The sequence below is a fragment of the Chinchilla lanigera genome, unplaced genomic scaffold (assembly GCF_000276665.1).
Source record: "Chinchilla lanigera isolate Chin_1 unplaced genomic scaffold, ChiLan1.0 scaffold00001, whole genome shotgun sequence".
NCBI lineage: Eukaryota > Metazoa > Chordata > Mammalia > Rodentia > Chinchillidae > Chinchilla > Chinchilla lanigera.
Window position 1 is genome coordinate 3654245 of NW_004955402.1, and position 13553 is coordinate 3667797.

General features: G+C 49.1%; 1 protein-coding gene across 1 annotated transcript in view; it reads right to left on the minus strand.

Moving 5' to 3' along the window:
* Positions 1-13553, minus strand: part of Ptprm (protein tyrosine phosphatase, receptor type, M) — a gene marked incomplete at its 5' end in the record, with an annotated part of 513011 nt that overhangs the window by 410798 nt on the left and 88660 nt on the right. Inside the window, 2 exon segments of the mRNA XM_005372618.2 lie at positions 603-681; positions 12877-13148. Of these exon segments, the coding sequence (XP_005372675.2) occupies positions 603-681; positions 12877-13148 (351 nt within the window).

Consider the following 13553-nt stretch of genomic DNA (forward strand, 5'->3'; position numbering starts at 1 on the left):
ACCTGAGCCACCTGAGCTCTTACGGGAATGGTGACAGCTGTTAAGGGTTATTCACTTTAGGCGGTCTCAAAAAAGTGTGCATTTCTCATCCATGATAGTGTTCTAAAGTACTAAGTTGTAAAAGCTGAGAAGCAGGTCATGTCTGAGGTGCCCTGGTAATGCAGGCAAGTGCCTTGCACCAGACAAATTCCAAGCCTGTTTTGACACTGGTTTTTAGAACTATTTGGCAAAACTAAGGAACAGTGGCAGAAAGATATCTGACACAGGAATGCAATATGCTGATTCCCATCACTGACTGCTGGGCTCCTGTCCAAAGCTAGGGCAACAGATTAGCAGGCTCTGCAAGGATGTCCGAGCACAGTAAAGTACTCCTTTATCTCCAGTCCTGATTTTCATTTTAAAAGGCACTTGAGATATACGCAAACCCTGCATCCGTACAGGAAATGCACATTTGGATTTCCGGGCCGGCAAAGCCCCACCTGGAGACTCACGGGGGCCTCTTGGCAGGAGGACCGCACCCCGGCTTCCAGCCCCTTCCCTCTGCCTGGGGCGTAAACGTCCCCAGCGAAGCACCCGTGCGTTTAAAAGCAGAGACAACTTACTACATGGATGGCCCAGCACCTTCACTTCATCAATGGCAAGGTAGCCTTGGTGTCCAGAGGTAATCACTTCAAAAATCACCTGGAAAGGTAACAAAGATTTGCATTACTCCCTCGTTTTGTCACACTTGTACCAAGCATCACCTAGAAACACGGCCTTCTGTCACTGCTGCTTTCCCAGCCAGCAGCCACGTCCCAGAAGTAGCTTTATTCTCGCTAAAGTACTTGGTCCTTAGAGCGCCAGGGTCTCCCTACCTTTCCCATTCATTCGCGCTTCCCACAGGTTTAGAGGTGCGCGCACCCAACACCTGCCGGCTGGCTCTCCAGGCCGCAGACCGCCGAGATTTCAGACCCCAGCCCAGCCTTCCGGCCGCCTCCTCTCAGGTGCGTCACAGAGCACCTGTCTCAGGGACTCAGCGTCCCGGGTGGGGGTGGCATGGAGTAGGACAGAGATCTGGACCTCGAAAGGGGCTGGGGCCTTGAGATCACAGAACTTAAACTTAGAAGAGAAGACGAGCCGTAAGCAAATCATCCCACAAAAACAATCTGCATTCTACCGTTTTACTATATGTGAAATGTACGCCCCACACACACACTGAGAACTTTTTCCAACCCTCAGGAAGGATACCAACGTTTAGGTTCTTTTATAGGACAGTTCTGAAGGTGACTACTTGGCCAGACTGAACTATGGCAAGTCCTAGCTTCTGTACAAATGAAGAAAAAGGGAAGAGAGGAAAGGAAAGGAAGGGCTCTGAATGAAGACGACCAGGGATTGAAGAACACAGACCAAGAGGCCCTCTCCAAGAGCTGACAGCTGAAGGACACCAAGGAGCTAATGGTGCAAAGAGGGTAACACTCATTTCATGGCATGTGCAAAGACCCTGGGGTAAGCATGGCCATGGTCATAGAGTGGGGAATCAGGACCTAAAGGTCTGCTATGGCCAGGTTACCGAAGACTCAGCTTGTAGGGCACAGACACTAGGAAAGACACACCGTCAGTAATGGAGAGTCAAGTGTGGTGGCACAAACCTGGAATCCCAGCATTCTGGAAGGCTGAGGCAGAAGAACTGCAAATTGTAGCCCAGCCTAGGGAACTCAACAACTTAGTTACCTGTTTCAAAATAAAAGTATGTCCAACACCTTTCATAGATCTCCAGAGAAACATGCTGAGTAAAAAACCCAATCCAATCCTCAAAGAAGACACACTGCATGGTTTCATGTGAGTAACACCTCGTCATGCCAAGACTTTGTGGGCAAAGGACAGAATAACGGCCTCTGGAAGCCGGGGACAGCAGGAGAAGGCCAGGAGGGAGCAGGAGGGCTGCCGCAGGACAACCCTGGGGACTCCTGACATGCCGGACCTGGGCAGCATCTGCACTGTGGTGGTGGAGACACAGAACTACAGAGGTGACAGAACTGTATAGACCTGAACACACACACATCACACTGTACACACACGCATGCACATCCACACACATCACACACACACACACACACACATGCAGGAGCATGAGTAGAAACTAAACTGGGGATGTGACACCCCTGCAGACTGCACCGACGTGAGCCTCCTGCTGTGTTATTACACCGCAGATCCGAAAATGGAGCTGGGGAATGCGCACACAGGAAAGGCTACTGTTTTCACTGGCTGTGGGTGACTTGAAGGCTACCCTCCCAAGACCGTCGGTTTACAAAAGCAATATCATTGACAATTTACTGAGCACATATGTCCCACGCAGTATGCAGCCGTCACTCTATTATTTATAGTTTGTGGAAAAAATTCACGAAGGATCCCATGTTCTGAAAAACAACTTCAGATCTAAAGCAACTGTCCCCACACCAGAAGTCTACTGTGAATAGGATCTCAAAACTCTGTTCCTGAATGTCACGATGTCTTCACCACACAGCAACGCTCTGGGCAAAGTGCGAAGTGGAGGGAGCAATCAGCAGAGCCCACGTGGAAAGCGGGGCTTCCAAGGCCGCGGGCACAGCGGTCACCCCAGAAACTCCGGCCGGACCAGACAACGCCGTGTGCTGATGCGCGCACAGCCACACATGGAGGGCAGGACGCTGCGGAAGAACAGACAGGTGGTGAGGCTCTGGGCCGTTCCTCAGTGTGCTGTCCACAGAGGCCGGGAGGTGAGGGTGCTCCTGCCATGGGACCGCGCCGCCTGGCATCGCCACTGCTGAGGGCTCAGCGGGCCACAGGGGCCACAGGGACATCCAGAGTGGGAAGGGAAAAGCGTCCCCGAGGCCTCAGAGCAGAGCCCTGGACGACGGGACAGCTGGGTCCTGCAGAGCCGGAAGCAACGATAGGAGGCGTCCCGGGTCACGCGGGCTGTGTTGATCGAAGGGCAGCTGCAGGGCCAGCAGGGGCGGCCAAGGCCACCACAACCAGTCACCCCAAAACACTGTCACACTGGTCAGAAAAGTGGACTTTGAGCCGGGCTCAGCAGCACATACCTCTAACTCCTGCCACTTCTGAGGCAGGAAGTCTGAAGTCAACCTGGGAAAGTAGCACATCCCTGTCTCTAAATAAATAAAAGGGCCTGGCGTGCAGCTCAGTGGTGGGTTTCCCCTTGTTCGAACCCCAGAACCTCCCAAAAAAGCAACAGATGAGTGGATAAAGAAAATGTGGTATTCACACAGAATGAAGTACTACTGCGCCGTAAAGAAGAATAAACCCGAGGCATCTGCAGGAAAATGGATGCACACTGAGACCATACTGTGAAGTAAACCAGTCACGGGAGCTTAGATATCACACGGTGTCTCTAAACAGCACATTACAGAGGGATAATGAGGAACAGGGACATAGATTTTTTGAGAAAGGGAAGGGGAGCAACAGACGGAGGGAAGCGGGAGGCAGGTGAGGAGAGTGTGAAGGTGTGAGACGCGCACAGGCCTGCTCCCCCGGGGCAATGGCACCATGGCACACGGCAAATGGGTACTAAGAAAAGCAAGAATGAAGGAATTCCGAAGGCCGGCCCCAGAACACCCACGGGGACGGTTTCCCGGCACCCCTCTCCCCTGCGCACACCTCCGCACATCGCCCTGCTCTTGCCGGTGGGCAGACGCCCTCCCCTCCACGAGTGGGCACTGCACCTGCAGGACACATGGATCACAGCACACGAAGGGCCCTTTCCTCCGGACTGTCCCTCCTACCTACAGAGAAGACATGGTCCTGGCAGCCTCAAGGGCAGATGCTTCCGGGGGAAGCACCTTCTCCTCCTTCACAGGGAAGGGATGCACAAAAGGCTCACACGGCCTCAAGGGATGAACCCGTCAGCACATGCCAAAGAATCCGTAGTACTGCACTGAGCCCCGTCCAGGGCTAGAGGCCGACCACAGACCGGAGCGGTGGCCGCACACACCGACCATGCTCCACGTGTGTGCACAATGACCTTCGTTCTTTTCTGCCCCTTCCCTCCTCTCGCTCCTCTCACTCCGTCTCTTGTCCAGTTCCCATCTGCAAAAGATGTACCTCCCTGTGTCCTGTCACCGACTACTTTGCTGTTTAGTTTACTTATGCTTTGGGTTTCTCATGTAAGAGAAACCGTGCCGTATTTTGATTAGTGAAGAGACCTAAATTTCAAGGCTGTCCAGCAGTCGTGGCTGGATGGCTAACTCTGTTTTGAATGCGCGGCCCTTAAAAACTTACTTTATTGTTTCTTACAAATACGAGGTTTAAAGCAAGCAGCCCAGCAGATGAGGCCCATCTAATGGGTTTCTTAGAAAGATTACAGGACCCCATAAAAGCTTCACGGTGAGCTCTTACTCTCCGGCACGTTTTCCACTGTGCATTCCTTTCTATCCAGTGCCCTTAGCAGGAAAGCTTCCAAAGCAAAAAACAGATTTTTTTTCATCTCTCTTTGTCCAGCAAGGGGCTACTGAACTACAGGGTGAGCACTGTGCTAGTGAAGTGTAACAGATGCACGCAGAGCCCAGCAGGAGCACAGCACGGTCTCAAAATACCGACAGCCAGGTCCAGGAGAGGCTGAGGTCAGAGCAAACAGTAACAGGGTGATGCGGCAGCAACATGGGAAGGCAGAGACTGATGTGTGTCATGTTTGTTTTTATTAGACACAACCGAATATAGTGAAAATCTGTATTGGAAGGCTTGGGTTTCTTTAGGGAACTGAAAGTGATTCATTTTTCTTTTTTAAAAGTAATTCAGTAAGCAAAAAGTGTGTACAGTATGTCTTTGTAAAGGTAATTCTATGTCCTAGGTGTCTTTTGTATATATTATCTAGTTTTCTGCAGCTGACCAATATGACCGTCCATTCCATTTTAGGGATGATGAGGCTGCTTGGGAAGGTTAAATAATTTTTCTAAGGTCACACAAGTAGTAACAGAGTGAGAGTACAATCCTGAATTTACCTCCAAGTTTGGATTCTTCATGTTACCAAACTGCCTTCATTACCAAGTATGACAGACATAGAATATACTATATATATTTTGTATAAACTGCATTAGTCAGCTTCCCCAATATTGATATGAAATACTCAACAGCCACAGTCTAAAGGAGGAGAGGTTTAATGTGGTTCACGGTTTCAAGGGATCCAGTCCATGGTATGCTGGCACCAAGGCAGAAACATCATGGCGGAAGGGATGGTAGAACAAAGCTGCTCAGCTCGTGGCAGCCAGGAAGCAGAGCAGGGGAAAAGCACCGAAGAGGACAGGGTTAGGGATGAGAAACAGATCCCAAGGCCAGGCCTCCATGCCCACCCAGACACACCCAGCAGTGTGCTCCACTCATTGCTGGGTAGTCCCCAGGCCAATCAAGTTGACACAGTCAAGCTTAACTACCATAGAACTATACAACCGCAAATCCATACACATTCACGTGTGTCCTCTAATGTATATATTCTTCCGTTCTGACCAGATTTAAGTAAAGGACATAGTCATGATGCATTTGACGCAGAAACGCAGATGCAAGGAAATTGTATGACACAGTTTTTACAACATACATTTCAAGAGCTGGCAAACTATTGCCCATGGCCAAATCTGTGCTGCCACCTGTATTTGTGTGGCTCCCAAGCTAAAGACGGCTTTTATACTTTGCCACGGTGAGAGAAAAATGAGAAGGAGAAGAACGTGTTGTGATACACGAGAACTGTATAAAAGTCACATTTCTGCATCCGTGCATACAGTTTTATTGGAACACAGCCACACTCCTTCGTTGTAGCCTGGCTTCTGCTCTTCCAGCCAATGGCAGAGCTGACCAGTTACCACCATGACCGACTGGCCTGCAAAGCCTGAAATACTTACTGTCAAGCCTCCTGTTTTGAGAGAGATTTTCCTGCTTGGCTTTCCAACACACTGTCATTACTCTGCTTAACAAGAAAGCACACGTCAAGAGCAATACTTTGTCACAGCCGAACACAGTATGCTTGGCACTCAGCGAGGAGCTGTAGACTCCAGCAATGGCAGTGAGCAAACCCTGCCCGACTTGTTTTCAGTTAGGGTAGGGGTCCTATTGGGCCTGCCAGTTTAGGCTTGTGAGATCATGACCCCATTTTTAAGCACTACATAACTGCAATTTACCATGACAAAACATAAGTTCATCTATATACCCACTTTAATGAGTGTAAGCTTATTACTTGATGGATCCCAGAATATCACACAAAATAAAATAAAATCCAACTCATTTAGAAATGAAATCTTATATGAAAAGAAAAAAGAAGCCTATAAAAATTTATAATACTTTAATAATAAAACGAGGCCCTTAGATTCATTTTATACCATATTTCCTGGAATTAGGTATCCTGCAAATAAGTATTTTTGTTTGCTTTGTATCACTGAAACAGAAACATCTTAAGGAAAACTTCTGTCTCCCTCTGCCCCAAACTACTCTGCAATTATTTTAAAAGTAGGGGATCAGTCTGAGAGTGTCACAGAACCATCCTTATTCTGAATAGTTTTTCCCCAATCCAGTATTCAGATTTACACTGCCTCAAAAATATTCTGATTAACAGAAAAATGTAATTTTTTCTCAATATTTACAGATTCCATATTTGTGAATTTGCCTACTTTCTAAAATATATTTATAACCCTGAAAATATATTTGTAACCTTGAGGCAATTATTGGTGGTTTGTCATGCCTAGTCTTCATTATTTTTCTGTGTGTGTGTGTGTGTGTGTGTGTGTGTGTGTGTCTGTACTGTGTAAACAACCAAAGACTTCCAGCAAGCCAGGCAAAAGCTCTGCCAGTGAGCTGCACCCCCAGGAAAGACCATGAATGCTTTGCCCTGTGTGGTCAGATAAGACACAACTGGTTAGGTCACTGACGAATGCGCCACTTGCTCATGAAACACAGCCATCAAGCTGTCCTGCGGATGCCTGCCAAAGGGCTGGGGATAGTTTACCTCGGTAGCAGCCCCAATCTTCCCTGCTTCAGTGAAGAGCAAAATTAGCTCTCCGTGCTGCCACTTCCCCTCGTACGGGAGCAGAGAAAAGGAATTTGCTCACCAACACAACACTTGCAAAGCCAAGCGTGTGGACGAAGTGAGCGCTGGTTCCCCGGAACGCCAGGGACCAGAAGGTGTGCGCCCGCCGGCTCGCTCGAACGGATTACCTATGAGACCCTGTGTGGCTCAGACTGAAATAAAAAGCATGCATGGGTCCTACTCCTTTTCAAAAATTGTTTTTGCTGAAGGAGTTAAATGTAGAAATATATACAGAAAAAGTTTCTGTAATATGAACAACACAGCAAAACCACAAAATGTCACATTAAAAAATGAGAATCGAAACACTTGAGCATTTGTCTATATTGATGCATTACTGGAAAATAAAAACCCAGTTTGGGAAAGGTAAAGACATATAATGAACAGCAAAATTTGTAATAGAGCCAATTACTGGTGGTTTGTCATGCCTGGTCTTTATTATTATCCTGTTTGTGTGCCCATGCCTGTCTGTCTGTCTGTCCTGCGTACTCAACCGAAGACCGCAAGCAAGCGAGGCAAAGCTCTACCAGTGAGCCGCACCCCAGACCCACACCTGCTCCTGAACGCCTGTGTCTGGCTTTCCTTTCAATAAACGTGACTTCTGCACTTTCCTCTTTGGGGGAAAGGAACTCTTTCCTTTAGAAAAGATCATAGCTCAGTACTCATTCCATAAAACCAGACCCAGGAGAAAACTAAAGGAGCGGAAAGAGCCACGGGCAGCTGTGAGGACCACGCTGATGAGCAGGATTCGGCAGCCACACGGAGGTCCAAGAGGGCAGATAGCAGGGGCCCTGCTCATTCCTGATCATCAAGTACGTCGGAAATGAAATTTAAAAGTGAATAAACCAAACGTGGTCTTTGAAGATGAAAAGACCACCATTCAAACTGGTCAACTTTCCAACGGGCCTCTGAGTCAATAGTAAAGTGACAACCTCATGTGTTTTCTTGGGACACTTTGCTGGTCCTGAGCGGTCCTGAGCTGGGCCGCACCTGGAACATAGACCACAGCCACGGAATTCCAACTCCCAGTGTGAGTGCCCTTTTACCTGATACCTACAGCAACTCCCCAGCCTGTTCAGGGAACGCCAGACTCCAGATGCTCTGCAAGCCCACACGATGCCCAGGCTCACCCAGGACGTCACTGCCATATGCCCCGCCCTGGAGACGGGTGCGGACACAGAAGCAGCACGCACAGCCAGACTGTTGGATTTCATCTCCATCAGCCTGTCTCTGTCTGGCCAGTTGATGCCTCTGAACACTGCTGGGTGTGCAGCGCACAGTTCAGAAAGCGCTCGCTCGCCCATGGGCTCTGAGATGCTGCTTCTGCCGGCTGCTGTCACTCACTGCAGCCTTCAGGCCCTGCTGCTGAAGAGTTGGCCGAAGGCAAACAACAAGGAATTCACAGAGCTAAATGTGAAGCAGCAATGGCTATGACTAACACATGCCTATTCCCTCAGCTCCTCATTTACCAGCAGAGCGGTCAGATCAGAAAGGTAAATCTTGGCTTAGCCTCTCCAGAGTGCAGGGTCCTTTGCTTGCATCCTACATGTACACAGGATTTAGAGCAGGGCCCAGCTACACTCCAGGCCTGATCTTTGCCCCAACCCCTCAGCATATCTAAGGAATTTGTTTTAACAAGGAGGCTTCAGCGAACCCACAAGGCACCCTGTCTGATGGCTCCATCCTCACCCCCGCATCCTCCTGCCCAGCTGCCCCATGGACCTTTCCCAAGAGGCCGGAGGTGGGAGTCCTGGCTGTCTGCGCACTTTTCTTTTTACAAAGCCACTCTTTCCATTCATGACCCCCGCGCCCCCTTCCCAGCCTTTGGCTAAGGCAGAATCGTCCTGCAGGAGCTGTGTACGTCAGATTCTCGGTGTCTGTGCACATGCGCGTGATCAGAAAGAACCCGGAGACACTGAGCTAAGGTGAGTGTGCTTCAGGGGCATCTGAAATATTCTGGGACAGGAAAGGAGGGCAGGAAGCAAAATCAAAGCCAGGAACCAAGTTTTTCCATCAGTGCAGGAAAGCAAGAGGGAAAGGAAAATACTCTTCTTGAAATGGCAGGAAGTTGATTCCTAAGTCCAAGGCAGCAGGTAGCCAAGGCCCGCAGGGGCTGCACTTCCTGCCACCAGCAAGCCCCGGGGGTGCGGGGGGCAGTGCTAAGGAGCAGAGATTAGGATAGCCTTTAGTTAAGGAATTAAATTGGTGTTAATCACCAAATACCTGACACCTGATGTTTCCAGGAACTGTAATTAACCTGCCATTAAGCAGCATTCAAGGCCCGTGCTGTGAACTGTACCTGCAAAATACTACGCTACCTTCAGGAGCAAGAAAGGTAGATCGTGTAAAAGGCTTTGTTCTGCTGTAATCAGCTGTGCCCAGGAAGACGGAGGACGTTTAACAACAGCATCCGGGCACTATTGTCCTGTGTGAGTGATGGCTCCTCTCCCACCATGACAACTCACAGTGCAGATTCTGACCACAGGCTCTGCAGCTTGTCCTGCGTGAGAAATGGACATTCTGGACAGAGGCACCGGAGAGAAGGGAAGGGAGGGGGGAACCTGCATACTGATCAGTTCTCTGTGTCTCCAAACCAGTTTCGGGATGGGCGAGCTCCAGGACACTCAGGATACCTCAACTGCACTGTCAAGGGACAGCGGTTCTGACGCATTCTTACAGAAGGAAAAGTGGTGACTCTGTTTCCCCCAGTTTGTCACAGAGAAATGTGCTCCTGGATTCCTTTGCCCTCTCATACCTGTCTGAGGTTCCACAAAATGTATCTGGGCAGTGCTTAGGTGGGAGCGAGTGCTCCCTTTTCAGTCTCCCATGAAGCTTTATGCTGGCTCAGACGCCAGCATTTACGGAGAGGTCAGCATATCCTGAATGCCGTTTTCCTTTCACCTGCATACCATGCACGGGCACTATATTTAGGCTGTAATTTTGGGGGAAAGGAGGCTCATAAAGTGTAAGGCAGCTGTCGAGGCTTTGAGTAAGAAGGGCTAATACTCAAATCAAATTCTGTCCAACCCACGCGCACGTCCCGCAACTACACCAGGAAGCCACACCTTACAGGATTATAATGGGAAATGCCTTTAAAACCATGCATGCATCCACCTTGCCTTACATCAGAACATGACGGGTGGGTCAGGGCATAGCTGGGTGGCAGAACACGTGGTCAGCATGTGCCAGGCCCTGCGTTCAATCCCAGGACCACAAAAAACTCATCAACAAACAGTAACAGAAAGCCTCAACTACTAATGCGGTAAATATGCTATAGAAATAAAGTACCATCTGAATACACGTTAATAGATGAATATTTCAAATATATGTAAGCCTCATACTAATTTTTTCCATCCCCATCATGTACATTGCAGCCTACATTATAATACGGAGGTACTGTGACTCCCTGTACCCTGGGGGTCTCCTAACAGCACCGCCCCTTTAGGCATCTGTGTCCTACTGCACTGTCTTCCACATTCAGGCCCAGAAACGGCAGGTCTGTATTCTAAGAAGGCATCGTCATTTAGACACTGACATTTATGCACAATGTTCACACACACAAAAAAGTCACATGCATGCATGCATGAGACCAGAAAAACATTCAGTATCTTGAAATTAGAAATGTAGTAGCTAAACACCAAATTCACATCTCAAGCCAGTAGGGGACCCCTCATAGACAAATCCACACAGGGAGTTACACCCACGCGGGCTCCGGCACGACTCACATTGCTAAGCGCATGTGGAGCTAGTGGCCCTCTCCTGAGCCAGGGCTGCGGGTCCCACAGGCTAGAAGCTGCTCCCTCGCCACACGGGCAGCCCTGGCCTTTTGTCCCGTTAGGCGACACCACAGGGGAGAGTGGGTAAGTTCGGAAAGTGGTTTCCTTTCACACCATCTTTGTTCACATAGCTTGTCTGTCTCACCTCAGCTGGGAGCATCATCCAGGTGGTGTACGCTACGGCTGAGTACGGGGCAAGTTCCCTGCTGACATCTCTCCCGCGGCATCTATACTGTGCGTCTCACTCAAGGGCCTACTCTGCCAGGTTGTTAACAATGCCAGGTGTTGCTGTCCCCAGCAGGTAAAGGGAAAGCCCAGGCAGGCACGACTTCGCAGAGCCTCCCAACCTCACAAATGGGGGCGCGGTGAACACAGGCTTGGGGATGTGTGAACAGGGTTGGCAGAAAGAAAATAACCCTGCTATTCCACTACCTAAACAGGTATCACTTTTCATGTATTTATTTGAGAACACATTTTGGTCCATATTACATATTTTTTTAAATTTAAGAATTGAGCTTATATATTGCTGGGCCTGGGGATTTAGCTCAGCGGCACAGCACCTGCCTGGCAAGCGCGAGGTCGTGAGTTCGATTCCCAGTACCGGAAAAAAACCAACAAAACAAAACAAAACAAAGAGCTTATATATTGCTTTTACCTGGTTTTATCCATTTACTAACATAAGCCTAAATATATCATTATATGTTCTTTCATAACATTATCCTTAATGGTTGCAAAGTGAATTTTCGTACTGAGGTACCATAAATTAAATCTTCTATTGTTGGAAATAAAACCATGTCTGATTTTTTGCTAGTATAAATAAGCTATGAATATTCTTGTACTTAATTATCTGCAATCACTCTTCATTATTTTTTCAAGATAAACGGCTAATAATAGATTGCTTAATTTAGATGTATGTAAATTTTTAATGTTTTTAAAATTTATTGTCCAAGTGTTCTCTGAAAAGGTTTTAATAATTTACGTGTTTTTACTACCTCTTCAGTTTCACTCAAGAAATGTTTATTTAGCATTCACTAAATAGCACAAGTTGCTGTAGATGCAGGGATACAAAGACAGATGAAGTGAGGAATTCCCAGCCCTTTATTCCCAGCACCACTACAGCAGCGGGGAGGCCTGGGCCTGGCGGAGTTCAGCTGACCACGCCAAGCCAGCAGAGAGCATGCGTGGTTGTCGTTCATCCTCGCAAGACAAGCAGCTCCCCGAGATCTGGATCTCTGTTTAGGGTCAGCGGAGACCTCACTAAACACGAGGGTGATTTCACACACGTGTTCCAGCTGATTCTCGAGGGAGCCAACAGAGTAAGGAAGAGAACTGCAGATTCCACAGGTATCTTGTAGGTGCCTCACAGCCGAAAACCGCCTGTACCCTCAGCACCCAGCTGCCTGCGAGGCATGCTGTGGGTCATAGGAAAAGCCCTTCAACACCATCACTTCTCATTTTCCAGCTCTGGGCCCCATTAAATGCTCTGGCCTGATGGCCTCCCTAACAGAGGGCTGTAACCTCAGATTGCTTCTGCACCCCAACCCTGCTACCTCTGGGTCCCTGTCTGCGGTTACTTTATAAGGCACTCACTCAGTGTGGACAAAGAGGGTCTCAAGGGCTCCTCCAAAATACCAGGACAGGACATGCAACCTCCCCTCTGGACAAGGACTCTGTTGGGGACCCGTGGGAGTGCTCATTTCCTGGCTGGACCACTTGGAGTCCCACCCAGAGCAGAGATGGGTTTTTCCAGCCTGGAGAGCTGGCCCTGGGTCACTCAGCCTCTTAGCATAGAAGGCACAAGGCCCTCGCAGACAGCACCGTGTGCCCTGCCCCATTTACAGCTCTGTCCCTTAAACCTGGACATCAGTAAGTGGGAGTTGTGTTTGGCTCAGCTTACAAAGCCCCGGGACTCTCCCAATTGTGCAGCACGGGTAACACTGACGAACGGTACTTACAAAGGGGGAATAACATCGTACACACTCTCTGACAAGTAACAGAAACAATCATATTTTCAGAAATTACAGGATGCTTCAAAACTCAGACTGGAAAGGAAGCCCATACCTGGTAGAAGTTAGGCCAGAATGTGCTGATGGCCAGCTCTGCCCGGTTCCATCTCCCGGTCGGGGCCCCAGACAGATTCCAGATGGGGCTTCCCAGTGCCCCGTTGTTGACCTTCACATACACATTGAGGAACCCAGGCGCAGAATTGCTCTTGCTGGACACAAAGTAGTGGAAATCAATGCAGTGGGTGTCGTTCTCCTTCAGCTGGGGGAGCAACAGGTGCGCTCGTTGCCCCTCGGGCCGCCCGGACCCGTTCACCATCATGAAGGAGCCTGTGGAGACAAGATCACAGGACAGTCACAACCCCAAACCCACTTTCTGGCCAGCAATGAAAAGCTACCGTCATTATTCCACGTATCTCTCACAAGCTTACAACTTCACCCCTGCTTTGTCCATACAACACTGCCACCTCCTCCTACTCCAGCTGGTCTTCTCTGTGGATGAGTGGGGCAGCCCCTGGTGTCAGTGCCCCAAGTCTCCTGCACTCTGAACACCCAGTACACTGTGTGCAAACCTGGTCCCATCAGCCTGGTAGTCAGTAGCTACTGTGGTCATTTATATGAGGGTTCATTAACTCTGTGAAGCCTTGCAGTCCTCAGCTACCCCAGCCACAAGTGACTACTTTCTACCACAGTGGGCAACCAGACAGAGGAAACCCTTGTCTTCTCTCCTTGTGA